Source organism: Oryzias latipes, chromosome 15 (assembly GCF_053564925.1).
Source record: "Oryzias latipes strain Hd-rR chromosome 15, Olatipes_Hd-rR_3.1".
In the NCBI taxonomy this organism is placed as follows: Eukaryota; Metazoa; Chordata; class Actinopteri; order Beloniformes; family Adrianichthyidae; genus Oryzias; species Oryzias latipes.
The window spans coordinates 30,588,796-30,616,570 of NC_136251.1; the positions used below are offsets into that span (position 1 = coordinate 30,588,796).

Here is a 27,775-nt window from a genome sequence, read left to right on the forward strand (position 1 = left end):
TGAAATTCACAAGTGAAAAAAAGGCGACTTTGACTTGAGCATAAATTTAAAGACATTGTAGTTTTCACCGTAGGAATGAAAGTAAGTACTAATGTTATAACATATAATAAAAAGGGTCATAGACACATTAATCATAATTCTGTTGGAGTTGTGTGAGGGACAGAGTTTAACTTTGTTTTTAGGGATTTAGAATTGAAAATAAAATACTTCACTTAAAACAATCTTCACTTATTAGACTTGGTTTCGGGAGCTCTGTGATAAATACCGTTATTTTAAGATTCAGGAAAAATCTGTTTTATTATGGAGGTCACTGGGATGAAATGCAGACAAAGCAGGAATGTCAACAGGGATGAAGACAAGTTTTGTGATTTAAAAATTATTATGGAGCAATAAAAAAAAAGTAATTGTGATCAGATAAGAACTGAATGATACATTTGGTTAATTTATAACAGCTGCCTGAAAGAACATGCCACCACATAATATCTGTGGCTCATAAAAGATAAAAAAAAAACATTTTTTCTTTGTTTTTATATGTAAAAATTCAATTTATGGTTGTTTTATATAATTATATAAAAAATATTGGTGGTTATATTTTGTATTAATTGATTTTAAGTCCTAAAGGACAACTTCATGAATATTGTCCTGAGGTATACTACATCTCCCACAATGCACTTGTCGGAACTTGCTGCTACTACGTCAGCGGTAAAGGTCCCTGAACAAGCGGTCCGCACGAATGCCTACCACTAAAATTATGGTGATTTCTTTCATTTACAAACTAAATCGCGCCTTTCAAAATTTTCGGCAGGACATAAAGAAATGATTAGTATCTAACTGATCCGAAGAACGCCCCCCCCCCCCCCCCCCCAAAACCAGCATTTATCTTAAATTTTATTAAAAGCAGGCGATTTCAGTTTGGGGAGAAGACCTCGTCTCGGGTGGTTAGCGATTCGATACACATTTGTGCTAAAAACTAAGTCAAAAATATTAACAGTATCGCTGAAGTCATGAAGAAGCGAGAAGGTGAGTCTAGATTTTTAACATTAAAATAAATATTATGCCCTTTGGTGAAGAGGATGAAATCCTGGGCTAGTTTTGGAATTTAGCTTGGCTAACACAATAATCCCGCCCTCGTTTGAATTAGTTACTGCTCAGATGAGATTCTCTGCTATATTTTTCTGGAAAAATGTCCCTTAAACTATCTTCTCCATCAGTTATCGCTCATATCCACGAGTACGGTTTTTAATCGCGTCTGTTAGTGTTTAGAGGAGATACTGTGTGTTGGTACATTCCAAAGCTAATCCTAAAACTGTAAACATGAATGAGAATGACTGGATTACAGCTAACAATCCCGTCTACAGAGAATAAAATGTAAACACCAACAGCAATAATATAAAACAGTGGAAACTGCCCCAGTCTCGGTGCCCAGGAGTTAACAATGTTCTAAAAAAATAAAAACAACCACAACCTTCGCTTCAGTGCAGCTTTACAATGCATGCATTTTCATCTGTCCTCGGTGAAGGGAAAGGTCAGAAGCTCCCATGTAGTAGTACACAAGTTCCTGCGTAGTACACATCTCCCACATGGTACACAAGCTTCCATGTTGTACACAAGCTCCTGCGTAGTACACACATCTTCCGCATGGTACACAAGCTCCCATGTTGTACACTAGCTCCTGCGTAGTACACAAGCTCCTGCGTAGTACACTAGCTCCTGCGTAGTACACATCTCCTGCATGGTACACATCTCCTGCGTAGTACACTAGCTCCTGCGTAGTACACTAGCTCCTGCACTAGCTCCTGCGTAGTACACTAGCTCCTGCGTAGTACACTAGCTCCTGCGTAGTACACTAGCTCCTGCATGGTACACAAGCTCCCATGTAGTACACTAGCTCCTGCACTAGCTCTTGCGTAGTACATGCATAATGTGCAAGCTTACCTTTGTCTTCTTTAAAATTTAAGCTGCTTAAAAAGCATAAATGTGACCTGACAGTGTGTTTGCTTCAGTTTTTTTTTTAAACACAGAATTCTGCATCACATGAAGATAAAATGGCCACGTAGAAGAAACCTAAAGAAACACACAGCAGCATGATGTCACAGATATTATTGTTGGAGACGTTCTGCATTACTATGTGACCTCTTCTGCTCCATAAGGGGAGGGATCTTCACGGAAAAACGGCGATGCGGCTCGGGAGCAGGACACGGGAAGCTGTTCCTCACCGGTCGTTGCTGCTTTCAAAGGTGCCTGCAACCTCGAGGTTTTTCTGCATCCGTGTCGCAGCTCTTTCAAACATAACACACTTTTGGGCTGTAGTTTTCCAGCAGGAACTCGACACCAAACACGACAAATACGAGCGACTGGTGAAGATCAGTCGAGACATCACGATCGAAAGCAAGAGGACTATTTTTCTCCTCCACAGAGTGGCCAAGTAGGTTCTGCTTCAGAGGGAACGGGTCAGTGTTGGGAAAAGTCTTCTCGTTTGAAAGTTTTTGTTTGGGCAGAAAGCCTTGGCATTAAAAAAAACAACACAAAAACTGAGTTTTGAATGTGTGGAAAGGAACATTTGTTGAGAACAACTAAATGTTTGAAATTCATGTTTGATCAAGTGCTGACTTTGGTTTCCCGTCAGCTAAAATCTATGTTGTATTTCATGAAGCGTTCCCAACACGGAGGAGGTTTTGAAGGAGGCGGAGCTAAAGCTGGAGGGCGTGAGGCAGAAGATCGGTCAGGTCGCTGAGGAGCTGAGAGGAGAGGACATCCATCAGTTTCACCGAGCTTTTACTCCGGGTGAGTTTGTCATTCACCTGCACCGAAAAAGGAAACTTCTCCGAAACCTGAACTAAAGGAAAATTGCGTTTGCAACTCTGCTGCTCCCAAATGCAGCTAATAAAGATGGCTGACTTTGTTCGGCCCTGCGCCTTAAATGATGAAATTCCTGTTTTGGCTGTTTTTAACATCTTCTTGTGGCACTTTTTTAATGATGGAGGATAAAGACAACTAAGGTCAAATTTGCATTTATGCACTTTTTTCTTTATTCAAATCCTTGTGAATCAGGAGCAGATGAAAAAAACGCCGTTTGGATGAGATCCTATTTGTGACGTAGAAAATCAGCTCCCAGCTCTGCTCCTTTCTGATCATCCACCTGCAGACAAGCAGATCCATGGACGTCTCTGTTTTCCTGGTCTGAGCTGGAATCTGGATCAGAACTGGACGAATGGATAGGAAACCACACCGCCAATGTTAGGTTAGGGTTGTGAGGGGGTGTAAGGTAGACGGAGAATGTGTTCTAAGAAACTCCTGCCGCTCTGCAGAAACTATGCCCAAGAAAACGTCATTAGCCTTTTGATTTTGGCTAAAAAACGGCGTCATCTGAATTCTAAAGCTATGAAAATAGAACAAAGGATGATGGGAGTGGGACTTCACGTTCTGCGTGCTCGGTACATACCTTCCTCCTAGCTTACTTGCTTCAGGTTACGTTTCTGGGGGGGTGGGGGCTGAGCCCCTATGCTCACATTTGCAGTGATGACACAACAGTCTCCCCTGCAGTGCTGGCAGGCTCAAAGGTCACAAACATCCAGACGTTTCCTCCAGCTTTGACCTGCAAACGGTAAAACCACAAAGTGTTTCTCGTCCTAGTTTACAATTCTGCCATTAAAACGTAAAAAAATTCTCACGAAAGTCTATTTCCAAGACTTCCCAGTGGTCTTTTGATTATGAGGATGCAGTTTTTAGGCAAACCTGTGTCGTTTTCTAGGAATATTTTCTACAGAGCGGCAGAAGTTCTTAGAAATTTACCCCTGAGTTTTTCCAACTGCATCTTTTCCTCTGCTCCCGATTCACAACGATTGCAAATTTAAGCAGAATTTTCCGCTCAGAAAAACGCCACAAGAACACGTTAAAAACAGCAAAAAACACAGTTTTCATCAGAGTGGGTCTTTGGTGAAAAAGGACTTTTTTTTTTTTAAATAAAAACATTTACTGAGCTGCTTTTAAAGCGGCTGATGGTGCGAGAGCGTGACCTTGATGGAGGCCTGGATAAGATTGCCGCGCCCTCTGATAAAGTCATTTTCGGACTTTCTCTCGGCGTAGCCGCGATGTCTGCAGAGTCTGGAGGAAAACATTAGGCAGAATGAGAGTCTGCGTTTATCTAGCTGCTGGGGGGGGGGGGGGGGGTCATTTGTGGACTGCGGTCACTCAGGAATCGCTGCTGCATCCTCCACGACGTGACCGGTGGCAGTTTCCACCAATTAGCGCTTTCATTTCTCCCCCCGTTTTCCCGGCGCTTTAGTAGTTTGTGATAATGTCGGTCAGAAGGAAAGTCTCCAGGCGTGTTTATGCGGCCTTTGGAATAGGAACCATCAAAGATATTGTGGCTAAATTTGAACACGATTGTTAAGTGATAAGCGTGTTCTGATAAGCTCGACTGCAGCAACGTGACACTGAAACCAGGGAGGTTTTTTCTTTTTTTCCCATGATTCCCTCGTCGCTCTGCTGACGGCTCAAACATTAACCGGCATCGAACCCTCGGAGAGTCAACTGTGCTCCACACGGCTGAAACGCTGAACCCTGAACTTTTCCAAACACTTTAGAAGGAGAAGCCCCCCCCCCTGCAGTTTTTTCTGATCAGTCAGCGTTGGGACGGGTTGTCCTGTAATCCTAGCAAAGAGCAAAGGTCATACCGGCCTCTGGCAGAGAGCTCTCGGCCTGTGTGACCTTTTCCCGTCCATCCCAGCCTCTGAGGGTCACATGTGAGCAGACGGCTTCCTTTTGGGGGGGTTTCTGGGTAGGGGTATCGATAAGGTTTTATCGGTACTACTACTCTTATTGATACTGCTTATCGATCCGGTATTTTAACGATAATTTATGAGGAAGAAAAATAAATAAATAAATAAATTAAGAACATAAAGTGTTTTATTTCCTCATTATGCAACACTGTTCTTTTTAACAAAACATTTTACTTTATACATTTTTCCAACTTTAAAAGTAAAATACACGAAAAAGAAGTTATTTAAAGAAAAATAAACAGCAATGAATTGCTGTCATGATGTAAATATAAAACAAATTAAATAAATGTTTGAGTTCATAAAATCATCCCAGAGAAAGTCTCGGCTTCAACTCACGGCTTTAACTATAATTGAGACAATTCATTTTACTTGCGTTTTGAACTGAAATTTTATTTTTTGTTGGAAAAAGAAATGCAAAAATGTATATGATATAGAACATAAACTATATTACATACATGAGTGTAAATGTATAGAAAGTCTGACTGTAGACGACAACCATGCTGGAGTTTTTTTTCTCACAAAGAAACTCATTTGTTTGCAAAACTTTCATTAAAAACAAACGGACTGAAAAATCCAAAAAGCTGGATAGTTTATTATGTTTAAAATTGAACATTTGCACTTTTATTATGAAACGGTAAAATATTCAAATGGAAGAGGAGGAATCTTTCCATTAATAAGCTGCACTACTCCATGCGCCTGACTCAGCATTTAGACGTGGTGTTGAAGGTTGAAGTCTCTGAATGTGGGGGCCGGTTTTTCCGCTTTAAAGCCCGGCCGCGGCGCTGAAGGTAAACTCCAGACACAAAAGTCTTCCATCCTGTGATTATTGGATTGTTGTTTGCTCAGGAGCTGGAAACAAACGAGGGGTCATCTCAGTCTCCACACAGAGACCCTTAGAGACAGGAAGGCCCTTTGATTTGAAACCCTATCTTCACCTGGGATCTGCGGCGAACAAACAACAGGCCGGGCTCGAACGCCAAACGCGCTGAAGCTCCTGGTTTGGTGGTTTAACCGCTTTCTGTCTTCACCAGGCATTCAGGAGTACGTGGAGGCCGTCTCCTTCTTGCACTACATCCGACATCGCAGCCTCATCAGCCTGGAGGAGATCAATGCCAGACTGGTGTACATGAGAGCCGAGGGGGGCGACCCTAAGGTGACCTTTTGGAACAGCCGTCTTCCTTTCGGTTCCATAGATTTAGCAGCAGAAGGTTCCAGGAGGGTCTTCTAAGAACGCCACGTGTGCTTCCCTGCAGGCCTCCGCTGAAGGCCCGGCGCCGGGAGCCCAGGTTCTGACCTTCCACGTGACGCCTTCAGACTACCTCCTGGGCGTGGCCGATCTGACGGGGGAGCTGATGCGGATGTGCATCAGCAGCGTGGGGAACGGGGACATCGACACGCCCTTCCAGCTCAGCCAGTTCCTGCGGCAGATCCACGACGGCTTCTCCTACATCGGCAACACGGGTCCGTACGAGGTGTCCAAGAAGCTGCACACGCTGCGCCAGAGCCTGGGCAAGGTGGAGGACGCCTGCTACGCGCTGCACGTCCGCGGCTCCGAGATCCCCAAGCACATGCTGGCGGACGTCTTCTGCAGCAGGACCGCCCTCCTGGACTCAGACGAAGGAGTGGCGTGATGGAGCTGCGCCGCGTCGTGGTCGCCGGTGCCGTCACTCTCCTGGTTTGTGTTTTGAAACGTCTTTAGAGCAGCAGCTCCGTTCAGACGGACAAAGGGTTTCTACGGCGATAAAGATCTGGTGACTTCAGTTGTTGTGCATGAATAAAAGGTGGTGTGCCAAAAATGCCCCCCCTCCCCTCCCTCTCTGCTTTAATGTTTATCTTATTTCCTTATTTCCGTACATTTACATGAAACCTCCAGGCTCAAAATCATTTTAGGATCATTAATAAACTCTTTTATTTATCATAAATCAGGGGGGGGGCATAAGCCCTCTGTTTTGGTGCACTGCAGAGACCTTTGTAGGTGCAGAAGGTTATTCAGATCTGTTGTTTTTATGACGTTCATGTGTGTTTTCAGAGTCTGACAGGCCTTTTTCCCATCATTCCATCACCACATGAACGCAGCATTTCTCTCATTTTGCCTTTTTCCCATTGGAGCAACTGGCACTAAAAATAAAAACAAAAGTCACAGTTTTGTCATTTAAAAACTCTGAAATGTTCTCTTTTTTTTTAAAGCATAAAGCCATTTTTTTCCATCAAAATTGCCTGTTAGATCTTTCTCTTTTGTGCTGGATTGATCCACGCTCGTCCTCATGTCACATTTTAAAACCCTGTGTGGCCCACAAGTGAAATCTGTCATCTATCAGAGCAGGACCATTCTGCCACCTAGTGGCCATTTGTAGAACTATAAATATTTAAGAAAAAGTGTTCATTGGAAACATGGAATTTCAAAAAATGAAATTAAAAAAATAAGAGAAATTAAAAATAAACTTCCTGCCCTGGAGAACTTTGTCATTGGGGTAAAATAAAATAAAATAAAAAAATACAAAATGAGAAAAGTATAAACTGCTGAAGCTTGAATCTGAGGTTAAGCCTGACATCTGCTGGTCAAACTAGGATAAGTTCAAGTTTACTGGAATTCTTCATGAATACATATGTTTGTTTAAGCGCGTAGGAAAATGTCAGGCGTCATTTTTTTTGTCTTGAGAAGTTTCTTCATGAAGCTGTTGTGCTATTTAAAAAAAAAATGAATGGGATTAATAAAGAAGTAAAAGAAATGTTTTATTTTAAGAGTTGTACAAACTTCATAATCAGCCCATACAAAAAATCTGACATAAAATAAAAGGCTTTTTTTTGCTATAAACAAAAACAATTGAGACATTTTATCCTTATTTTACAAAAAATTAAAGTACAGTTTGTCAAACGATTTACAATACATTTTCATTTTTTGTCTTAGCTGCAAAAAACGTTTGTTTGTTAGTGTTCAGATAAAGTTTGTTTTTGTCTTTTTTTATTGCCAGAGTTGAATAAAAAATAAAAACAGTCTCTGCAGGACTAAATGGGAGAAAAAAACATGACTTCAGTAAAAAAAAAAGACTTTCTGCTAAAGACAAATGGGAAACTGGTCTAAAATGAGATAAAACAGGTGTTGAAGTGAGTGTTTTTTTCAAAGAAGAGGCTTCACCACAGCAAGTTTTAAAGCAGACCCAACAACTCCAGAGCTTAAAGAAGTGTTCATATAAAGGACCGTATCTACTTTAACTGAGAGAACTTTTAGAAGGAGAGAGAAGAAAAACAACCCCTTTCTGCTCTGGTGGTGAATCAACTCAATAACGAAATGATTAAATGGAACAGAAAATATTTCCATCAAGTTTTCAATCCATCTTTTCTGCACGGAGGCAGTTTTTGACACCTTCAGGACAACTGCTCAGATTATACTGAAGGAAAGTCTGATCCTTCCTCTTTTCCTGGCCGCCAGGCTGGTTTCTGAGCCAAAACCAGATCCAGATCCCAGCCTGGAGGAGCCAGAACCCCTCCTCCCTGGACCAAAGGACTCCAGTTTATCAGCGAGCAGAGCTGAATGAAAGGAGCTTTGGAGAAGTGTGAGGAGGAGGAGGAGGAAGATGAAGACTCCCCCAGTCAGTGCAGAAACAATGGGGTTGTTTTAGCATGAGCAAGGCGCGCTGAACTCTCATAAGTGCGTTCAAAGAGCATTTTGGCCCCTAAATGTTTGAAAACAGCGGGCGGAACATCTCCACATGTCCGTCAGCTGATCGGGTCCCCAAACAAAGACAAACGGCGGCGGTTAATCCGGTTATGGGCTGTCCACCGCCTTCATGAGGCGGTCTGAAGGAGTCAAATTCCTGAACACGTAGGAGCTCCTCAGGACGCATGACGCACGGCTAACGGGTTCCTTTCCTGATCGATGGACTTTCCGCATTTGTTTCTCCACTCTGAACAGAAAACGCCTTAATTTGAAGTTTTCAGTTGTTTTATTTCCGCGGTTTGAAGAACATCAGAAGAGGATTATCCTAGTTCTTTTTTTTTAATCCAACCATCTGTTGACGCGCCGCTCCAAACGGGCTTCTCTCCAGAGAATAAAGTTCAGAATCAGACCGGATGTTCAACCGCTGGACAGTCGGTGTCATTTTAGGACTGAAGCCGCGTTCATGTGATCCACCGGAATCAAGGAAAACCAACACAAGTTCACGGTCCGTAACGGAAATGAGATCAGGCCTTTTCTCCCCGCTGCGCTTTTTCTGAAACATGGTCGCTGCGCGCGCGCAGGGATCCGACACCGAAACGCGACCGACGGCATGTTTGCGGGACTGATGGGACTGCAAAACCGCAGCAGATCGGCGCTCCACCGATTCGAAGCCACAGGAGGTAAATATGGAGAAGGGGGGTCCGCTAAAACCTGCCCGGTTCTGACAAGGCTAGCCGGATCTCTCTGGAACAGCTGCGTCCGAATGAAGAACCTGACAGATGTTTCAAAACTAGGAGTAGAAACAAGGATTTCTTCCCACGTGAAGCATTTCTTCTGTCATCAGAGTTTCTAGCAGAGTTTGAGAAGCGCAGAGAGGTTCCGGCTCCATGACAGCCAAACTATTGGACCGCTGACAGGCCAAGAAAGAAAGGCGCGAGGAGCAGGGAACAATTCACAGTTTAGGAAATGTACTATGAAAGTTTAAGTACAAAGTATTCATTCATTAAAAGTAAAATAAATACAAAAATTTAGAAAAAGAACAAACGAGTGACAGTTTTCAGTATAAAACTTATTTAACTCAGTACTGTTCATTCAGTTTTGCATAAATAATCTAAATAAGAATTCTGGATTGTAGTTATTAAAATCCAATGCAATAAAGAAATCTGTAAATCATGAAAAGGACAAATATTAAATTAAATAAAAAACACTTCAAAGAAATGTTTGTTTTAAAAAAGAGAGAAACGTTTCATTTTATAGAATTCCAGTTTTTCATTAAGCGTCGATAGAAGTGAATGTAACAGGTTTAGTGCAATAAAACTGCTCTTTAAATTTTCAATTACTTCAAAAAAGTAACTGAAGTGAATGTAATAGAGTAAATGTGACCTAGTTCAGGCTATGACGCCCATCAGTGACTAATTCACATGAAAGATGTTTCTATGATGAATCTGCTCCATGTACACAGACGATAATATGTTCTTGTTTCAACCAAACCCACCTGATATGTGAAAGCTGCCGAGTCTGCTGCAGACGCAGACGCTGCTGCTGCAGGCACTGCTGCAGACGCAGGCGCTGCTGAAGACGCTGCTGCTGCTGTAGACGTTGATGCTGCAGACACAGGTGCTGCTGCAGGCACTGCTGCAGACGCAGGCGCTGCTGCAGACGTAGGCGCTGCTGCAGACACAGGTGCTGCTGCAGACGCTGCTGCTGCAGACACAGGTGCTGCTGCAGACGCTGCTGCTGCAGACACAGGTGCTGCTGCAGACGCAGGCGCTGCTGCAGACACAGGTGCTGCTGCAGACACAGGTGCTGCTGCAGACACAGGTGCTGCTGCAGACACAAGTGCTGCAGACGCAGGCGCTGCTGCAGATGCAGGTGCTGCTGCAGACACAGGTGCTGCAGACACAGGTGCTGCAGACACAGGTGCTGCTGCAGACGCAGGCGCTGCTGAAGACGCTGCTGCTGCTGTAGACGTTGATGCTGCAGACACAGGTGCTGCTGCAGGCACAGGTGCTGCTGCAGACACAGGTGCTGCTGCAGACACAAGTGCTGCAGACGCAGGCGCTGCTGCAGACGTAGGCGCTGTTGCAGACACAGGTGCTGCTGCAGACGCTGCTGCTGCAGACACAGGCGCTGCTGCAGACGCAGGCGCTGCTGCAGACGCAGGCGCTGCTGCAGACGCAGGCGCTGCTGCAGACACAGGTGCTGCTGCAGACACAGGTGCTGCTGCAGACACAGGTGCTGCTGCAGACACAAGTGCTGCAGACGCAGGCGCTGCTGCAGATGCAGGTGCTGCTGCAGACACAGGTGCTGCAGACACAGGTGCTGCTGCAGACGCAGGCGCTGCTGCAGACACAGGTGCTGCTGCACACAGGTGCGTCTGCAGACGCTGCTGCTGCAGACGCTGCTGCTGCAGACACAGGCGCTGCTGCAGACGCAGGCGCTGCTGCAGACACAGGTGCTGCTGCAGACACAGGTGCTGCTGCAGATACAGGTGCTGCTGCAGACACAGGTGCTGCTGCAGACACAAGTGCTGCAGACGCAGGCGCTGCTGCAGGCACAGGTGCTGCTGCAGGCACAGGTGCTGCTGCACACAGGTGCTGCTGCAGACGCTGCTGCTGCAGACGCTGCTGCTGCAGACATTGCTGCTGCAGACACAGGTGCTGCTGCAGACGCTGCTGCTGCAGGCGCTGCTGCTGCAGACGCTGCTGCGGCAGACGCAGGCGCTGCTGCAGACGCAGGCGCTGCTGCAGACACAGGTGCTGCTGCAGACACAGGTGCTGCTGCAGACACAGGTGCTGCTGCAGACGCTGCTGCTGCAGACACAGGTGCTGCTGCAGACACAGGTGCTGCTGCAGACGCTGCTGCTGCAGACACAGGTGCTGCTGCAGACACAAGTGCTGCAGACGCAGGCGCTGCTGCAGACGCAGGCGCTGCTGCAGACGCAGGCGCTGCTGCAAACACAGGTGCTGCTGCAGACGCAGGCGCTGCTGCAGACACAGGTGCTGCTGCAGACGCTGCAAACATATTGACTTCTTTTATTTTGGTCAGCAGCACACATTCTTTCAAAATAAAAGCCCTCAATGTCAAATGGGATCCTTTTGCTGCAGCAGATTTTACTCAAAACTAAAAATCCAACAGACATTTACTATAATTATGATTTAGGTGTAGGTTCCAATAACAAAAACTGACAGTAGATTAAATCTCTTACCGCCATTTTGTTCAGTTATTCAAGATCTAGACATAAATAATCAAACATGATTTACCAAACCAAATCCCCCTAAACCTGTTTTGTAGTTTGTATTTTTCTCATTAAAAAGGAGCCACGTCCTAAATGGTACAAACATCTTCAACCACTTAATTCTCTTGTTCATATCTGCACAACGTGCTGCTGTGTGTGGAGCTGCAATTCAAGGACGGTAATCTCAGATAAATTCTGAGAGCATTGGAGGGGGTTAGGAAGTTTCCTTCAGATGGAAGGAAACTTGTTTTCACCAACACGACGCTGACTTTCACTTCCTCATTTTTTGCTGCTGTGGTTGGTCACAAGTGGTGAGAAGTTGCATGTTCCGAGCTTTTGCTGCTCCTCAGGAGGCTGCAGATCTGCTCATGTGGGTCGGCGGCTGCTGATCTTGTTCCTCAGTCGTTTGTGTTTGCGTGGGATCCCCCGCATTCCTTGGTTGAAGTACTTTCAGCGGCCAATGAGAAGCAGAGTTTGAGCCAAAGGCTGAGAAAGGGCCTCTTTATTCTCCAAAGGTAAATACCCGTCAGGCTGCTGCGCTGCGTTTTCTCAGACGCATCCGTCAGTTTTATTGTGTCCTAAACAGTTTTTGATTCTTGAAGCTTTTGTGCTTGAAGTCCAGGAAAACCATGTTAGCTAAAAGCTCCACAGGAAGCAGAGGAGCCCGGAGGCATTTCCTTCCCCCCTTTGCTGGGAAGAGCCCCTCTTTATGCGTGGAGGATACAGTAACGCCATCATGGAGTCCCATCAGGCCCTCTGCCTGCAGATGGGCGACGGCGTGCCGTTGTCTCTGCGCGGCTTGGGTTTCTCACGCCGCTGTGGGACAATGGCCACATCCCTGCTGGACGGAGCTGCTTGTAACCCGAGCTTCAGTGTCGTGGTCCCGGTGGACGGAAAGCTCTTAATGAAGAGAGTCCTCTTCTGAGCACTTAGTGACACAATGGAGCGTCTCTCATGCTGAAGCCGGGTATCCATGTCCTCTGCTCCGAGGAGGAAAGTTGAATCAATAGATGTTTCACTGCATTTGATGCTCCTAACGTTCAGATTAGTGAGGCGTGGAGGCTGCTCTGCGTTTTCTTCAACAGCACAAATCTGACAGGATTCAGTGTTTGGAGCACCAACGTCTCTGTGTTCGGTTCCTCGGGTGGAGGAGAACCAGGGGCAGCACAGCTGGACACAAAGGAGCTGTTGATTCACAGCATCTCTGCTCCTCTGAGCCTGAACATGACAGGCATTAATCCTGCAGCAGGTGCACGGCTCCCAGCACCATCACGTGCACGCTCCACCTTCTGTTGCTGCGCACACGTTGGTTTTAAAGTACTGCAACTGCAAACGGACTGATTAAAGACTCTTATCTAAGCTGATGGAAGAAATAAGTATTTGATCCCTTGTTGATTTTGTGTCTTTTCCCACATATTTGAATTTCATTTAGGAAAATAAGTATTTGAACCGTCTTGCTGGAAAGACTCAGTGGTAAACCCTCAGTAGCAGCACAGAGGTCAGATGTTTCCTGTAGTTGGTGAGCAGCTTTCTGCACATATCAGGAGGATTTCTGCTCCACTCTTCTTCACAAATGACTTCTAAATCATTCAGATTTGGTGGCTGTCGCTTAGAAACTCTGAGCTTCAGCTCTCTACAGGTTTTCTGTAGGACTGAGGTCCAGAGACTGGATGGACCGCTCCAAGACCTTGATCTGCTTCTTCTCCAGTCGTTCCTTGGTTGTTTTGGGTCATTCTCCTGTTGGAAGGCCCATCCAGCCTCCATTTAAAGCCTCCTGGTGGAGGAAAGGAGGTTCTCAGTCAGGATTTGACCATCCTCCCATCCACAGAAAAACACCCCCAAACCATAATGCTTGCACCTCCATGCTTGACAGTGGGTATGGTGTTCTTGGGGTCATAGGCAGCATTTCTCTTCCTCCAAACATGACGGGCTGAGTTGATGCCAAAGAGCTCCATGTTGGTCTGATCCGACCACAGCTCCTTCTCCCAATCTCTAAATCATGAAGGAGTTGGTATCAAACTTCAGGTGGGTCTGCTGCACATGTGCCTTCTTAAGCTGGAGGATTTTGCAAGCTCTCCAAGATGTGAAACCGTTGCTGTGTAAAGTATTCCCATTGGTTTTCTTGGTGACTGTGGTTCCAGCTGCTGTGAGATCAACAACCAACTCCTGCCATGTTGTTTTGGGCTGATTTCTCTCGGTTCTTTTGATCATGGAAACCTCACCAGGTCAGATTTGGGTTGGAGCCCCAGACCTACAGGTGGATTGAGGGTCATGTTGTTGTATTTTGCTCCAATTGCACCAACAGTTACCCTAAACCCCCAGCTTCTTGCTGATGGTTCTGTAGTCCAGTCCGGTCTGGTTCAGGTCTACAATCTTCTCCCTTGAATCCACTGAAAGCTCTTTAGTCTTTTCCATGTTGGAGAGTTTGGAGTCGTGACTGATTCTGTGGACAGGTGGCTTTTCTACAGGTGATCAGTTCAAACAGGTGATTAGGAGAGTCTAACTGGTCTGTGTGAACCAGAACTCTGAATGGTTACTAGGGGGGCAAATACTTATTTCCTCCACTGTAGTTCCTGAAGATCAATCCATATTATTCACCTGTTTTTGTAATGTGTTTGCACATTTTTAAAAAGGTCTTCTACTTTAAGCTTTGCTCAAAGATTTTCAGTGTTTTTCTTTTACTTTCAGATAAAACCATTGATAAAAAAAATCTGTCATGTGGAACAGGCCTGTTTTATTCCGTTTTAGTCATGTGATCATTTGTTTTCAGTGGAGCGTACCATCTGTTATGCATGAAACACATTTCACACAAAGTTAGGGTAAAGATGAACAACGTCTTCCTTGTCAGGCGGCATGTCTGTTGACATTTTGGGTCCATGGCCTGGAATCTCCCCAGATCGTAATCCCGTTGAGAACTTGTGGTCAATCCTCAAGAGGCGGGTGGACGAACAGAAAGCCACTAATTCTGACCGACTCCAAGAAGTGATTCTGAAAGAACGGGCTGCTATCAGTCAGGATTTGGGCCAGAAGTTGATTGACAGCATGCCCAGTGGGAGTACAGAGGTCCTGAAAAGAAGGGCCAAGACTGCAAATACTGACTCTTTGCATAAATGTCATGGAATTGTCCATAAAAGCCTTTGAAATGTATGAAGTGCTTGGAATTCTATTAACTCTGAGAAAACTAAAATTTGTGTCCATGACTGTAGACTAAATAGAACAATGCCGACTGACATTCTGAAAAAAATATGTAAGGAGATTTGTGGGGTAAAATTAGAATTTATCAATAGGTCAAAATGTTTCCACCGGAAGAAAAAGAAGGTGTAAACAAAATATTAAAGGTGGGAGTGATGTTGTTTGCCTGTTACCTGCCCCCGCCGCCCCCTATTACCCCCTTTGACCCACCCTCACTGGCTGAACGGTTGCTGTACGCCCCTCAATCTCCCCCTTTTGCCTCCACCACCCTGGTCAGAGCTGCATGGGACAAATTCGCGTTTTCTTTCAAAATGGCGGCTTATCTGTTAGTTTTATCTCCGTAGCAACCATTTACGTTTTTGGTCGCCTAGGGTTGACAAACAGGTCTGTGTAATATTTTTTGAAGTATCAGCAAAAGTACTTTTTCGGATTTCCTTGGCAACTGAAGTTTTTGGTTAACCACGCCCACATTCCTCATATATTCGTAAGGTATTAAATATTGTTTCGTTCAGCTTTAGCCAATGACCATTTGTCTAAAATCTTTAGAATATTTCGGTAAAAAATATGCGATCAACAGGGGAACGCCAAATTTGTGACCTCGCCACGCTAACACAAACTTTAAAACCAACATTTTTTCCCCCGTGAAGCTTCCCGATGACGCTCAAGGAGTTGGGAGGTGATGGCTGCTTGTTTGTTCCAGCTTCTTGAAGAAATTTGCTATTACTTGACTGAAATGCTTTTTTCTTACTGTCTTTTATTAAACTCTCCTTTCATTGCAGATCCAGCGTTTCCCGCCCGTGAGCTCACTCTTCATCTTCCTCCTGTCGCGGAGCTTAACGCCTAATCTCTGTATCAACAGGTGGCAGAGCGTTGGCGACAGCTGGCAGCTCTGGGCGAAAGAGGCATCACCGAAAGCCAGGCTACATGAGAGGAGAGCAGTCCAGGCTGCTGAGCTCTGCAGGTACCGAGGAGGAAGAGGAGGAGGAGGAGGAGGAGGAGGAAGAGGCGATAAGCGGCTGCTTTGGGAATGGAAACTGTGGATGCAGCACCGCCGTCACCCATGGCCCTCCAGCTCAAAGACTGAGTCCAGCTCCTGCTTTAATGGTTAATAAACCAACGGGTTTGAGGAGTGAGGGCGTCCTCGGCCCGGCTGCAGACATCCATCCTGCTCCAGCAACATCCAACCATCTGGGTCTGACCTCAGAGCCTCATGATGAGCTCAGCTTAAGGCTGAGGCCGGCTCCCCAGACCTCAGCAGAAGACTCTTTCACGTCCAGTTTCAGTTTCATTCAGCAATCGCTCAGCTCCAGTCAGAGGACCGGTTCTTCAGCTGCACCACTACAGGAACCAGAACCACCTACCAAAGCCCCCGAAGGACCACAACCCAAACCTGACTCCCAGCAGAACTTCTTAAAGCTCTCGCTTCCTGTCCACTCTTCACCCGGCCACGCACAGAAGGAGGACCTGCCGTCAGGAGGGAGGCTCTGGCGGGAAAGTCAGTGTTACGGTAAAGAGGAGACCTCCCACCTTCTGGACTGCGAGCCCCGTCCTCTGGACGTGGAGGTCACCTCCTCGCTGTCGGTGGATTCAGACACGGCCTCAGCCTCCTCTTTCACCTCCGGTTACGAGAGCGCCACAGCGGGCTTGGAGTCGGGCTGGGACGGCGTGGTGAAGAAGTACGAGGGCGTGCTGCAGGCCTGCCTCCGAAACAACCGCGCCTACACAAAGGTGGGCATAGCGGATCCTCTTGAGGGGGGCAGAGACTTCAAACACATTCACTTTAAAGTGCTGTCATTGCTGAGGGAGAACTCATGTTCTGTAGACTGTTTCAGATCATTAAATCAAATAAATCATGGCGCTAAAGTGCGCTAAAGAGAAAAAGCAATTACATTTAAAGCCGCGAGTGGTGTAGTATGGTTTAGCCCTCCCTCATTGGCTGAGTGGCTGCTACAAGCCCCTCCCTCTCCTTTCATGCCTCTGCCAGCCTAGTCAAACTTGCATGTGAGAAGAAGAAAAAAGCACTTTTTTTCAAAAATGGCGGCTTTTCTATTTGTTTCATCTCCATAGCAACCATTTAGTTATTTGATCGTCCGGGGGGGAGGAACAGGTCGATGTGCATTTTAGAAGGATCGCTAAAAGTAAATTTTTGGGTTTCCTTGGCAACAGAGGTATTTTGTTAGCCACGCCCACATTCCTGATATGTTTGTATCGTATGTCATATAGTTTTGTTCAGCTCAGCGAAAACTTTTCTTCAAAGATGCAGTAAATAGGAAAAATTGCAGAAACAATCTGGTCCTTCAGTCCAGAACGGCTGTGGGACGCAGATAGTTAAAGTTTTGAATCTTTCGGTCCGTGATGGCTCAGGTCAGATGGATGTGAAGGTCATGACAACATTTAGAAACAACCACCTTAAATATCTTGTTCAAAGCTAAGCCCGACAGGAAATGGAATGATGAGCAACAAAGGTCATGGTCTGGCTTTCAAAATAAAACACAAACGTTTATAAAATTAAAGGTTTGGACCATTTGTCATTAATTAAACACATTTAAGTTATTTTCAAAATCTGTGTTAAAAACTGGAAGAAAGTTAAAAAAAAAATCACACTTTTGATTTAAAAAAAAAGAGAATGGAGCAGAGCATAAAGTTATGTTCATAAGTTAAAATCTCCAAAAGCAGCAGAACTTTCTGACAGAATGACGGTCATTGTACTTGTCCCGTTCCCTGTGGGCGGCGTCCTGTGGGCTGATGTCTCCGTCTCTTCTCTCCGCCTCAGATCGAGTCCATGATGTTGAAGCTGCAGAGGCTCCAGCAGAAAGCCGTTCTGGACGACGACTACGACGCAGGTGAACGCCAAACACAACGTTTTAACCCTCTGAATCAAGCGTTTTATGAGGAACGTTTTGCTTGCATGCCATTATTTCACCATTGCGTGTGTTTATAGATTTTCCCATTAAAGTTGTCGGAGTGGAAGGAAGTGTTTGCAGAGCGATTATGACAGAAATCCCAGCTGTCAAAGGACCGTCAAGATTCAAACATTCATCTGTTTAACACTCGTGATCTTTGGGCTCTACTGCGTTATTTAACAACATGGCACAATCCAAACATGTTACATATGATAAAAGACCTGCAGCTAAAAACGGTTTTTGAACCAACCTCACTGAGGCTTGCAGGCGTTTGTTTGAACGGGTCGTCTGAGGCCACGTGTCACTCCGGGTCAGGTCAGGACTGTGACTGGGTCAGAGCAACACTTTGATCCGGAGCGCTGTCATGATCCACTTCCAGCCAAACATCAGTCTCTAAATGGTTTTTGTTTACAATAAAATGGAGGGGTCATGTGGTTTGCCCATGTTATAAAACTTCCTCCACTGTGCTTAATAACACTTTATGTCAGGGGTTTTCCTAAAATGAAGTTTTGGATTTTTCTAAATGTTTATGTGGATTATGACCAAATGTCTCTGCACCTTTAAAAACCCACATTTATCTAAATTCTCTTCAAGATAAAAGCCTTTGGCTGTAAATTTCAAAGCGTGGTTCTGTGGCTGGACAGAACCTGCTGGAACCAGCCGGCTGTCTTGATGCTTTTAGCAAGTAAATAATTGTAAAAATAGAAAACTACAGATGAGCAAATATGAAAACATTTGATCCGACTTTGGTTGTTGGTCATACAAACCTGGATTTTATTGTTAATTCTGCAGGGATGGTTCTGGTTTACAGAAACAACTGTTGCATTATGGGAATTCTTTTCATAATTAAATGAAAACAAATAGCATTTCTGCAATAGACAAAGGCTTATTCTCTTTAGAGAGCAAAAAACATGTTAGCAAATGCTTTGTTGTTTTCTGCCTAACATCTTTATACATATATAGACATAATATATAGATATATTTCCATATTCTTATTATTTTTGTGATGAAACTGTTTCTTTAAACTAGTTTCTAAACCTGTTAAAGCCAAATGTTCAACTTGACAAATGACAAGAAGAAGCAAAGTCCAGAAAAAGACGCTTGGTTCAGGACCCCCGTTTGGCCCCCATGTTTGTCGGGGACAGGCAGAGAGCCGTTTATTTTCAGAGGAGGATGCACTTCTGACCCATTTCATGGGTCTTGTGACAGAAATAACATTGCATGCATTTGCTGCAACTATTCCTCAGTTTTTACTGTCGAACAAACATGTTTCTGAGCGAAAGGTTCATCTAAATGTAAAAACGGCTTTCTAAAACATTAAAACGTTTATTTTTCTTCTTTGATCTTCTTTATAAAAGGACAGATGATCAAAATTCTGGTTTTAGTCAGTTTTAGTCATTTTTGAGAGCCAATAAATGCAGGCCTCATAAGATTTCATTGTCCGGTTGCACGGACTGTTTCGACTTCAAAAGTTGCAAATGTCGAGTTGACGTGTTGTTTGCTGCTTGTGTGATTTTAGCGGAGCGATTTGGGAAAAAGCTGGAGGAGCTGTGCAGTGAGCGTGCAGCACTGAAGCTGGGCTTACCTTCCAGACAACCCAGTGTGTCCTTGTTCCTGGAGAGGCTCCGCCTGGCGGTTCACAGCGCCCTCCAGAGGACGGACGCTGCGCAGAGCAGGTCAGCTGCAGGAAACAAAGAGAAAGACATCGACTGATTAAAATCTGAATTTCAGACATTTTATCAGACTAAAGCTGCTGTCTGAATAAGTCCAACCTTCGCTACAGTTTGGGGTTCAAATCCCAGCAGGAACTCTCATGTTATTTAGTTTAATTTATAAAAAGGTCCGATAAAAAATGTGTTTTTGAAATTTTGACATGTTCTTGTAGCATTTTTCTGATGATGTACAACATATAAAAAGAAAATGAATCTTAAATGGCGTTTTTAAGTTATTTTTTAATTCAAGTTTTTAAAATTGTGGAGCAGAAGAAGTGTCGTTTGAGTAGCATGCGACTTGTCTATACGTCTTTCTTTGGGTGACAGTAAAGGGGGCGGGGTTGCTCCACAGCAACAGTTCCGCCCACAACTAAGCTTGAATTTCTGATGAACTCCTGCCGCTCTGCAGAAACTATGTCCTAGTAAACAACACAAGTCTTTAGATGTTATGCTAAAAACGTCAAAATCATCATGAAAGACCACTGGGAACAATTTAAAAATAGATCAGAGGAGGATCATAGTGGGACTTTGAGGCGTTAACCTGCCATTGTTAGTTCTGTTTGGCTGTTGTTAAGATGATTTAGCACAAAGATGTGAGGAAAAGCTTTCAGAAATAGATCTGCAGACAGGAAGGATGTCAGGGGCAGCCAGATAGAAGAAAAGAAAACACAAATGATTGAATGAGTTTAAAATAATCCTCTCCACACACACTTTTGTTTTTTAAGTGGTACTCTATTGTCTTAAGAGGCAAAACGTGTTGAGATTGTACAGAAGTTCAGAAAAAAACTGGATCCAAATGTAGAATGTTGACACACTTTACTCATTTTTAGAAAAAAAAAGTCGATTTTCAGCTGTAGTTGGGCCAATCAAAGAGACCTGGCGTGTTTATTGGTGCTTCTGTTTCAATGACCAGAGAAAAATCAACAAAATCAATCTAAGTTTTCATAACAAAAAGTGCAAGTGACTCAAAAATAATCAAGCCTGAATGAAATGTCGTGCCGGCCTGTCCTCTGCATTGAATGTTCTCCTGTTTTCAGGGAGGAGCCTAACGTGGGGGAGGAGTCAGACCCTCAGCAGAGCACAATGCTGCGCAGAGACCGACTGATTCAGGAGAAACGGCAGGTGGAGGTAAAGATCACGACTACAATGAGCAGTTAAAGCTGCGAGTGGCGTTGGACGCACCTCGCCACCCCCTTATTACCCTGAAGCGGCTGCTTCACGCCCCTCACTTTACCCCTCTGCCCCTGCCAGCCTGGTCAGAGCTGCATGCGACAAAGTCATGAATGAAATGGCAGCCTTTCTGTTGGTTTTATCTCCATAGCAACCATTCAATTTTTTAGGCACCTGGTGGTGACGAACAAGTCTACGCCATTTTTAGAAGAATCGACAAAAGTAAAGTTTGGGATTTCCATGGCAACAGAGGTTTTTGTTAACCACGCCCACATTCCCAGTATGGTCATATTGTATGTCGTATCGTTTTGTTCAGTCTAGGCCAAGGATTTTGTTGATTACATTTTCACAATATTACGGTAAAGATTGTGCGAGTAACAGAGCAACAAGAAGTTCTCTTCAATGATACTTGAGAAGTTACGGGCCGATAAATGTAGGGGTCACAGGGGCGTTTTTGGAATAACTCAGACTCCTCCTGAGGTCAAAAGTTAAAAAAAATAGTAGAGTTAACCTGGGGATGGCGTGAAATTTTGTGAAGATTTTTATTTTTACCCAAACTGTAGAAACATGCGAAAATCGCCCACAAATTGGTGCCAAGCTGGCCATCCCATAATAGTTTCAAAACTGAGCCCCGACACGTTTGTTTTGGTTTCATCCGTAAAATCTGAAATATTTATTTTGAGCCCCGAAAGACATTTTGGCCCCATTCTTTTTTTTTTTTAATGGTTTCTCCTGCTGTGATGTCATACTTTTTAGGGGGGGTCACTATGCCCTTAATTGATTTTCAGCGGGTTTAGGCGTGAGAAAACGCTAGGGGGGGTTTTGCAGATTGTCATACACGGATTGATTCGTTTTGTTCAACAAAGCCGTGGAACAAAGTGAAGGAAAAAAGGGTTTGAACCTCCGATGTGACACCAGGGGGAAATGGCCGAGCTGCAGCGGACGCTGGAGGAGCTGAAGGACAGGAGGCGCCGTCTGGAGCAGCAGATCCGGCAGGAGGAGCAGCAGGCGGAGGACGAGGAGCTGCAGGGCTGCGTGCTGAGGAGCTGCACGCCGCCCCAGCTCAGAGACATGAGCAGGACGCTGCAGGACCTCGTCACGTCCGAAAGCCGCGCGCAGATCTGCCTCTCCACGCCACCCTCCACCCTCAGGTCAGAGTCACGTTCCTCCTCCTCCTCCTCCTTTTGCATGAATGCTGCATTCAATAAGGTGGGGGCTGGAGATGTTTGTAAAATGACTTTTGTTTGATTGTTGAAGCTTTATTAACACCAGAGGCTGCGCTCATTATACGGAAAACCCAAAATGTTTCAAGTTTGACTCAAAAGTCAAAGTAAAGACTTGAACTTGAGGAAGGGGGCGGGGCTTAAGGGTAACTACCTCCTTTTCTAATTAAATGTAAAAAAAAACAAATTCCCTAACACAAATTCAGCTTCTTAACTTATTTCTGTAAACAAATGTGAATATAGAAATATTCCACAAGGATTTCTTCTAAAAAAAAAGTTTGCAACATTTTGCATAATAACAGAAAAGCTTGTTTAGCTTATTTAAAGAAGCTTTTACTTTTTTATTTTTATTTTTAGAAAAATGTATTTCCTTCCATCTCATTATTGTCTGTACAGTGAAGATGCTCAGGTTTACTAAATGTATCTCTACTCTAAGGAACTGCAGCTTAAACCAGCAAAATTAGGAAGATGTTTTATTTCTATTCTACATTTCTATAATAAATTTCCTAATAAATCCAGACTCATTCCACGAGAAAAACTCCAGTTTGACTTGAAAACTGAAATGTTTTATTTTGACCAGGGCGGCAGCGATGAATCAAGAAATCAATGATCGAATTGGATTGTTCCGATGAACCAATATCCACCATGAATCGTTTCCTCAACTAGAAATTATGATTTTAATCTTATCGTTAAATTTTGGGATGAGTCCAACGATCAGAAACATTTTTTCATCTCAAATATGAATTTTCTTTTATTATTGATCATTATTTCTTCATGTGGTTACAGTCATTTTTATGTTAAATTCACTATGGAAGCTCTCTGAACATTATAATAACATTTGTTCTAACATCTGTTAGATGTTAACATCTGTTCTAATGAGAGCATTACAAACACAAAGTTGACGATGAAAATCATTTTTTGACCTAAATGTAAAGCACACCAGCCCTTTTACTGAAACAATAGTTTAATTGCTTTCAAAAACTATATGATATATCTTATGATTATTTAAAATAAATAATATTTCAGGGGTTAAATCAATCATAAGCTTAGCTTAGAGACTTTTGATTGAATTCAATGATAATTATTAAGCTATTTGAATAGTTCAACATCCAAACTAGTTAAATGTCAACCTGACACATTTTCATACCTCGGTTACACTAAAACATATTTTAGGGGAACAATGTTTGCACAAATAGCCGTTGCTTCGTGTACGGAACACTTATTTGGCTGGAGTTCTTTAAATTATTAAATTAAAAAAATAAAATAAACAAGAGGATCACAAAAGTAACTTTAAATCACATTTTTTGACTCTTTAAAATACTTTTGGTACTCCTAATGAAGTACTTTGAGAGGCTAATCCTCCCGCACATCAGGGACCACCTTCCCACAGACTTGGACCCCCACCATTTCGCATACTGCAAGAACAGATCCACAGAGGACGCTGTAGCCGTGGCTGTCCACTCCACGCTGAACCACCTGGAGCAGCAGCAGAGCTACGTCCGGATGCTCTTCGTGGATTACAGTTCCGCCTTCAACACAATAATCCCGGACAGACTCTGCGATAAACTGCTCACTCTTGCCCCCCCTCACATGCAATTGGATTAACAACTTCCTCACAAACCGATCCCAGACTGTGAGCCCCCACCTCCACTCCACCCGCACACTGAGCATCGGCGCCCCACAGGGCTGTGTGCCGAGCCCCCTGCTGTACTGCCTCTACATTCATGACTGCAGTCCAGCCCACGACAACAACAGCATCGCCAAGTTTGCTGACGACACCACGGTGGTCGGACTCATCCCCAGGGGGGACGAGTCTGAGACAACCTGGTCCTCAGACAACAACCTCACCCTGAACACCAGCAAAACCAGGGAGATCATCGTCGACTTCAGGAAGCATGGCGCGGACCCAGCCCCCCTCACTATTAACGGGGAGCACGTGGAGAGGGTCCACACCTTTAAGTTCCTCAGCATCACCATCTCTGCCGACCTCTCCTGGACAGCCAACACCACTGCCATCACGAAGAAGGCTCAGCAGCGTCTGCACTTCCTGAGGGTCCTCAGGAAGAACAACATCAGCACCAACCTGCTGCTGACCTTCTACCATCATCCATCCAGATCTGCTTACTTTCTGCATAACAGTTTGGTTCTGCAGCTGCACAGTCACGGATAAGGAGAGACTGCAGAGAGTCGTGGAGACGGCTCAGAAGATCATAGCCCCCCCCCACCTGACGGACATCTACTCCGCGCGCTGCATCACTAGGACTCACAACATCATCAAGGACAGTTCACACCCCGGCTCAGACCTGTTCCACCTGCTGCCCTCTGGGAGGCGCTACAGAGGCATCAGAAGCACAACAAAGACTCAAAAACAGCTTCTTTCCAAAGGCAATAACCAAAATGCACAGATAAAATCCATACTTCTGTCCACTTACTCTGTCCACAGCATCAACACTCTACCTCATTGCTACCTCTTGCACATCTGACATGTTTACACACAAATTTTGCACACTAATTTTGGACATTCTTCTTTACAGTTTATATTTGTACACTTGTATTTACTGATCTGTTTGTTTGATAATACATTTCGTTGTTCCTTGCTATTCTTGCACTGTAATGGTGATGCTTCAATCTCATTGTACAACGGACAACGACAATAAAGCAAATCTAATCTAAAGTAAACTTTCATTAAGGTCATGAGGGACAAATAGGTGTTGTCTAATGATAAAACATAGTTATTAGATTGAATTATCTTTTCCAAAAGGTATTTATATTACTGTGTTAAAGTCTTATTTTATTAAAGTTATGACGGCTTCTGATTTTAACAACCATGTTTTCAGTGGAGCATGAAGTAAGTAGAGCAAAAGGTGAAATACCTTTAGTCACCAGGTGGGGGTGCTATAGAGCTGTGATCGCCTAAGAGCGTTGAAGTTGAAGAGAGGATATTTGAGTTAGAAGGATGCAGTAGCGGTTTTAGGCACGGGCCATACGGGCGATCGCCCGGGGCGGAAAAATGACGGAGGGGCGGCGCCAGCGGCTCAGCTCTTGTAAAATACTTTATGCATCACTATTGGTTTACTTATATCACAGAGTTTGTAACAGCCTGAAACCTGGCGGAGCCCCCGCCCCGCAGCTGCGCTCTCTCCTGTCTTTGAGAAGTAGACGCAAATGTGTGTGAGAAGGAGAAGGGAGGGGGCGCGGGGTGAAGAAGGAGAAGGGAGGGGGCGCGGGGTGAAGGGTGCAGGCTGAGCTGAGCACGGAGCACAAAACGCATGCGCAAACCTGGCTGGATCTTCTTCCAGGGGGGCAAAGGTCGCGGGCCGCGGCTCAGTGCTTGATGAAAAAATAAAAATAAAAATTGCGCCGCCATGTAGCGAATTGGCGCCCCTGGGTGCAGCTGCACGCGCTCCTGCTGGAAATGTTTGACGAACGGGAGGGGGGGGCTGCGGGTATAAAAAAAGTATAAAAAAATCATGCTTTTTTGGTTATTTCAAATAAAAAATGGGAAAACAAAAAAAAATTCTTCACTTAGATGACAGTTGGTTTAGTCGACAGACTTGATACCTATGTCAGGACATTTATGCTAAATGCAAAAACATCTGAAATATGGAGAAAAAAGGTCAAAGCTGATGCCCAATTTAGAAAGAAAAGAGAAGAAGAGGAGAAAAGAGACAAAGAAAAGGGTATTATCGCATAGCTAGATGCACGTTTTCTAAATTCGAATGCTACCTGCCCAACAACAACAACAACAACGTTGCAGATGAAAAATCTCTTGTTTGGTCTATCATGACCAAAACTGAAGTAGGCCCAAATATTGCAAATAACGTCATTTTTAAGATATTTATTCTTAAATGTTTGCTCTGCCTTAACTTGTAACATTAGTTATGATTCGTGTGTCTGTCTGCTCTGCTGTAACACAAAGTTTTTGTTGTGTTTTATTGTTGTATATTAGTTCATAATGTTAAATAAGCTGTGATGGTAGAATGCTGCTGCTGCTGCTGCTGCTGCTGCTGCTGCTTCTGCTGCTGCTGCTTCTGCTGCTGTTAGCTTTTCAAAACTCCAGTTGATCAAGTCATACCTGAGATCACCAATGTCTCAGGAGCAACTCACTAACCTGCTGTTGTTAGTATCAATCATTCAGGGGGGGAGCAGATTTCATATGATGACGTTATTGACAAGCTTGCATCAGGAAGGCCACAAAGGTTAGGTTTTAGTTAGTGTTTTCTGTTCTTAGTGCCTCAGTTACATTTATTCTAGTGTGTTATTAGTGTGATTTGTAGTTTATAATATTTATTTTAGATTATTTATTTGTGTTTGATTAAATATTTCCCACTGTATTTTCAGTTACAATAAATGGACAAAGTGACTCTATTGGGGGGGGGGGGGGGGGGGGGGGGGGCGCCAGAGGAGGGTCTCGCCCGGGGAGTAATTCAGGGTAGAACCGCCACTGGAAGGATGTTCCTTTGTTTTTACAAAACAAAGCTCCACAGTTCACAGTTTATCGAATCAAAACTGTAACTTAATAAAGATCAGAATGTGTTTATTTTTATTTAAAGGTTTGCTGACTTTTAAACATCACTTTCCTCATCAGTTTACCAAAATAACACAAACTGTCTCAGTCAAAGAAGATAGATAAATATCATGGTATTTATGGACGGATGAAGCTGAAGGAAAGGCACGTTTTTCCTCAGGCGATCAAGCGGCCACAAGTGCTTCTGCTTCACGGCGCCTTGGGTCCTCGTCTCACACCTGTTTGAACCTGCTTCGAATTTTAATGCTTTCCCTCAGATGCTAATGATTACTTTGCATCACATCCTCAGAAGTTAATAGCTTCCAGGGGAGCCCCGCTGAACGCCTGTCTTTGGCTCGACACTCGTTAGAGAGACATGGAAATTGTACTTATCGCCTTCCCGGCGGCGTGACCCGCCGTGACTGGCATAATTTGATATCTGACACATTCTCTCCTCGACTGGAACGCAATTATTTCTGCTGCTGATGGAAATGCTGATTTCTGATTGGATGTTCTGCAGGCCAGAAAAACGATCGAGTCTTTTATAGTCACTACTTATTGTGTGTTTTTTATTTTAATTTTAATAGGATTTAATAATAAAAAGAAAGGAATTGATTGTGAGACTTCATGACTTGAAGGGCAGTTTGAATGACCTGTAAACAGAGAAGAGTAGGATTGTCTGAAGGTGACTGTGCTTCTCATCATTGATTTTACGCTTCCTTCACTTTAATTGATTTATATCTGTGTCAGCATCAAAGTGACCTTAATGGTTTGTTTGCATATTTATGTACAAATCCATCAGTAATGTCACAGACTTGAAATAATCAGAGAAACCAGGTAAAGCTTTATGTTTTCTGTTTGGATATTTTTGGTTTCTTTAGTCTTTAATGGTTTCATGTCAGAAATGTTCTCTTGGTTGCTAATATTTTATCACGCATCTTTATCTTTTGCTTCTCCATTTAGGTTAAACTGATGTTTGATCAGCTTTAGAGGAATCTGTTGTCAATTGATATAAATCCGATTAATTCTCTGTCACTACCAGAGAATCACAGAAAAAAACTCATTTATTCAATTTCAAAGATCAAAGTTTATTTATTTAACAAGGCTCATTAAAAACTCTTATGTTTACATTATGTTTACATTTCAACACCATAAATGTCTTATAAAAACGTGCGGTAATAAAAGCTGCTGCTCATCCAGTGATCACGAAAAAAGTCAAATTCTTCTGTCTTCTGCTGCAGCTGGACATATAAAATCATTGAAGAAAAAAGGTTCAGAGCACTGTCTAGTGGGTCTAGATGACCCAACTGTGCCTAGGATAGCACAAGGGCCTTTTGCATTTTGGACATCATATTATTGCACAAATGAAAACTTGTCGTACGTGAACATAT

The 27,775-nt window shown here is 44.0% G+C and overlaps 3 protein-coding genes and 1 long non-coding RNA gene across 11 annotated transcripts in view; 2 read left to right on the plus strand and 2 right to left on the minus strand.

Moving 5' to 3' along the window:
* The window catches only part of tsnax (translin-associated factor X), an 8,278-nt gene extending 1,284 nt beyond the window's left edge, over nucleotides 1-6,994 (plus strand). The window contains exons 1-6 of one of the 2 annotated variants that reach the window (XM_004077485.5): nucleotides 699-1,020; nucleotides 2,151-2,237; nucleotides 2,311-2,425; nucleotides 2,654-2,784; nucleotides 5,813-5,934; nucleotides 6,035-6,994. In XM_004077485.5, coding sequence (XP_004077533.1) covers nucleotides 1,005-1,020; nucleotides 2,151-2,237; nucleotides 2,311-2,425; nucleotides 2,654-2,784; nucleotides 5,813-5,934; nucleotides 6,035-6,412 — 849 coding nt within the window. In that variant the 5' untranslated portion in view covers nucleotides 699-1,004 and the 3' untranslated portion in view covers nucleotides 6,413-6,994. Of the gene's footprint in view, nucleotides 1-698; nucleotides 1,021-2,150; nucleotides 2,238-2,310; nucleotides 2,426-2,653; nucleotides 2,785-5,812; nucleotides 5,935-6,034 lie in introns of those variants that run through there. The other variant, XM_078931549.1, reaches the window with a different exon arrangement.
* The window catches only part of LOC110016555 (uncharacterized), a 35,268-nt gene continuing 10,493 nt past the window's right edge, over nucleotides 3,001-27,775 (minus strand). The window contains exons 2-4 of one of the 2 annotated variants that reach the window (XR_013647713.1): nucleotides 19,358-19,453; nucleotides 3,443-3,595; nucleotides 3,001-3,203 (exon numbers count right to left, since the gene is read on the minus strand). This is a non-coding gene — a long non-coding RNA (uncharacterized LOC110016555). Of the gene's footprint in view, nucleotides 3,204-3,442; nucleotides 3,596-16,450; nucleotides 16,588-19,357; nucleotides 19,454-27,775 lie in introns of those variants that run through there. The other variant, XR_002291888.2, reaches the window with a different exon arrangement.
* LOC144984188 (uncharacterized) lies at nucleotides 7,490-11,653 on the minus strand. Its single transcript, XM_078932281.1, has 3 exons — nucleotides 11,648-11,653; nucleotides 9,935-11,252; nucleotides 7,490-9,349 (listed from the first exon to the last, which is right to left on the minus strand). The coding sequence occupies exons 1-3, from the start codon at nucleotides 11,651-11,653 to the stop codon at nucleotides 9,339-9,341; spliced, it is 1,335 nt and encodes a 444-aa protein (XP_078788407.1). The 3' UTR covers nucleotides 7,490-9,338.
* Nucleotides 8,297-27,775, plus strand: part of disc1 (DISC1 scaffold protein) — a 54,787-nt gene continuing 35,308 nt past the window's right edge. For 5 of the 6 annotated variants that reach the window (XR_002291885.3, XR_002291886.3, XR_013647707.1 and 2 more), the window contains exons 1-6: nucleotides 8,297-9,119; nucleotides 15,729-16,597; nucleotides 17,643-17,712; nucleotides 19,292-19,448; nucleotides 20,522-20,612; nucleotides 21,573-21,805. Coding sequence is in view for 3 of the 6 variants with exons in the window: in XM_078931546.1 (XP_078787672.1) it covers nucleotides 9,050-9,119; nucleotides 15,729-16,597; nucleotides 17,643-17,712; nucleotides 19,292-19,448; nucleotides 20,522-20,612; nucleotides 21,573-21,805 (1,490 nt within the window). In the remaining 3 variants the exon portion in view is untranslated. Of the gene's footprint in view, nucleotides 9,120-15,410; nucleotides 15,546-15,728; nucleotides 16,598-17,642; nucleotides 17,713-19,291; nucleotides 19,449-20,521; nucleotides 20,613-21,572; nucleotides 21,806-27,775 lie in introns of those variants that run through there. The other variant, XM_078931548.1, reaches the window with a different exon arrangement.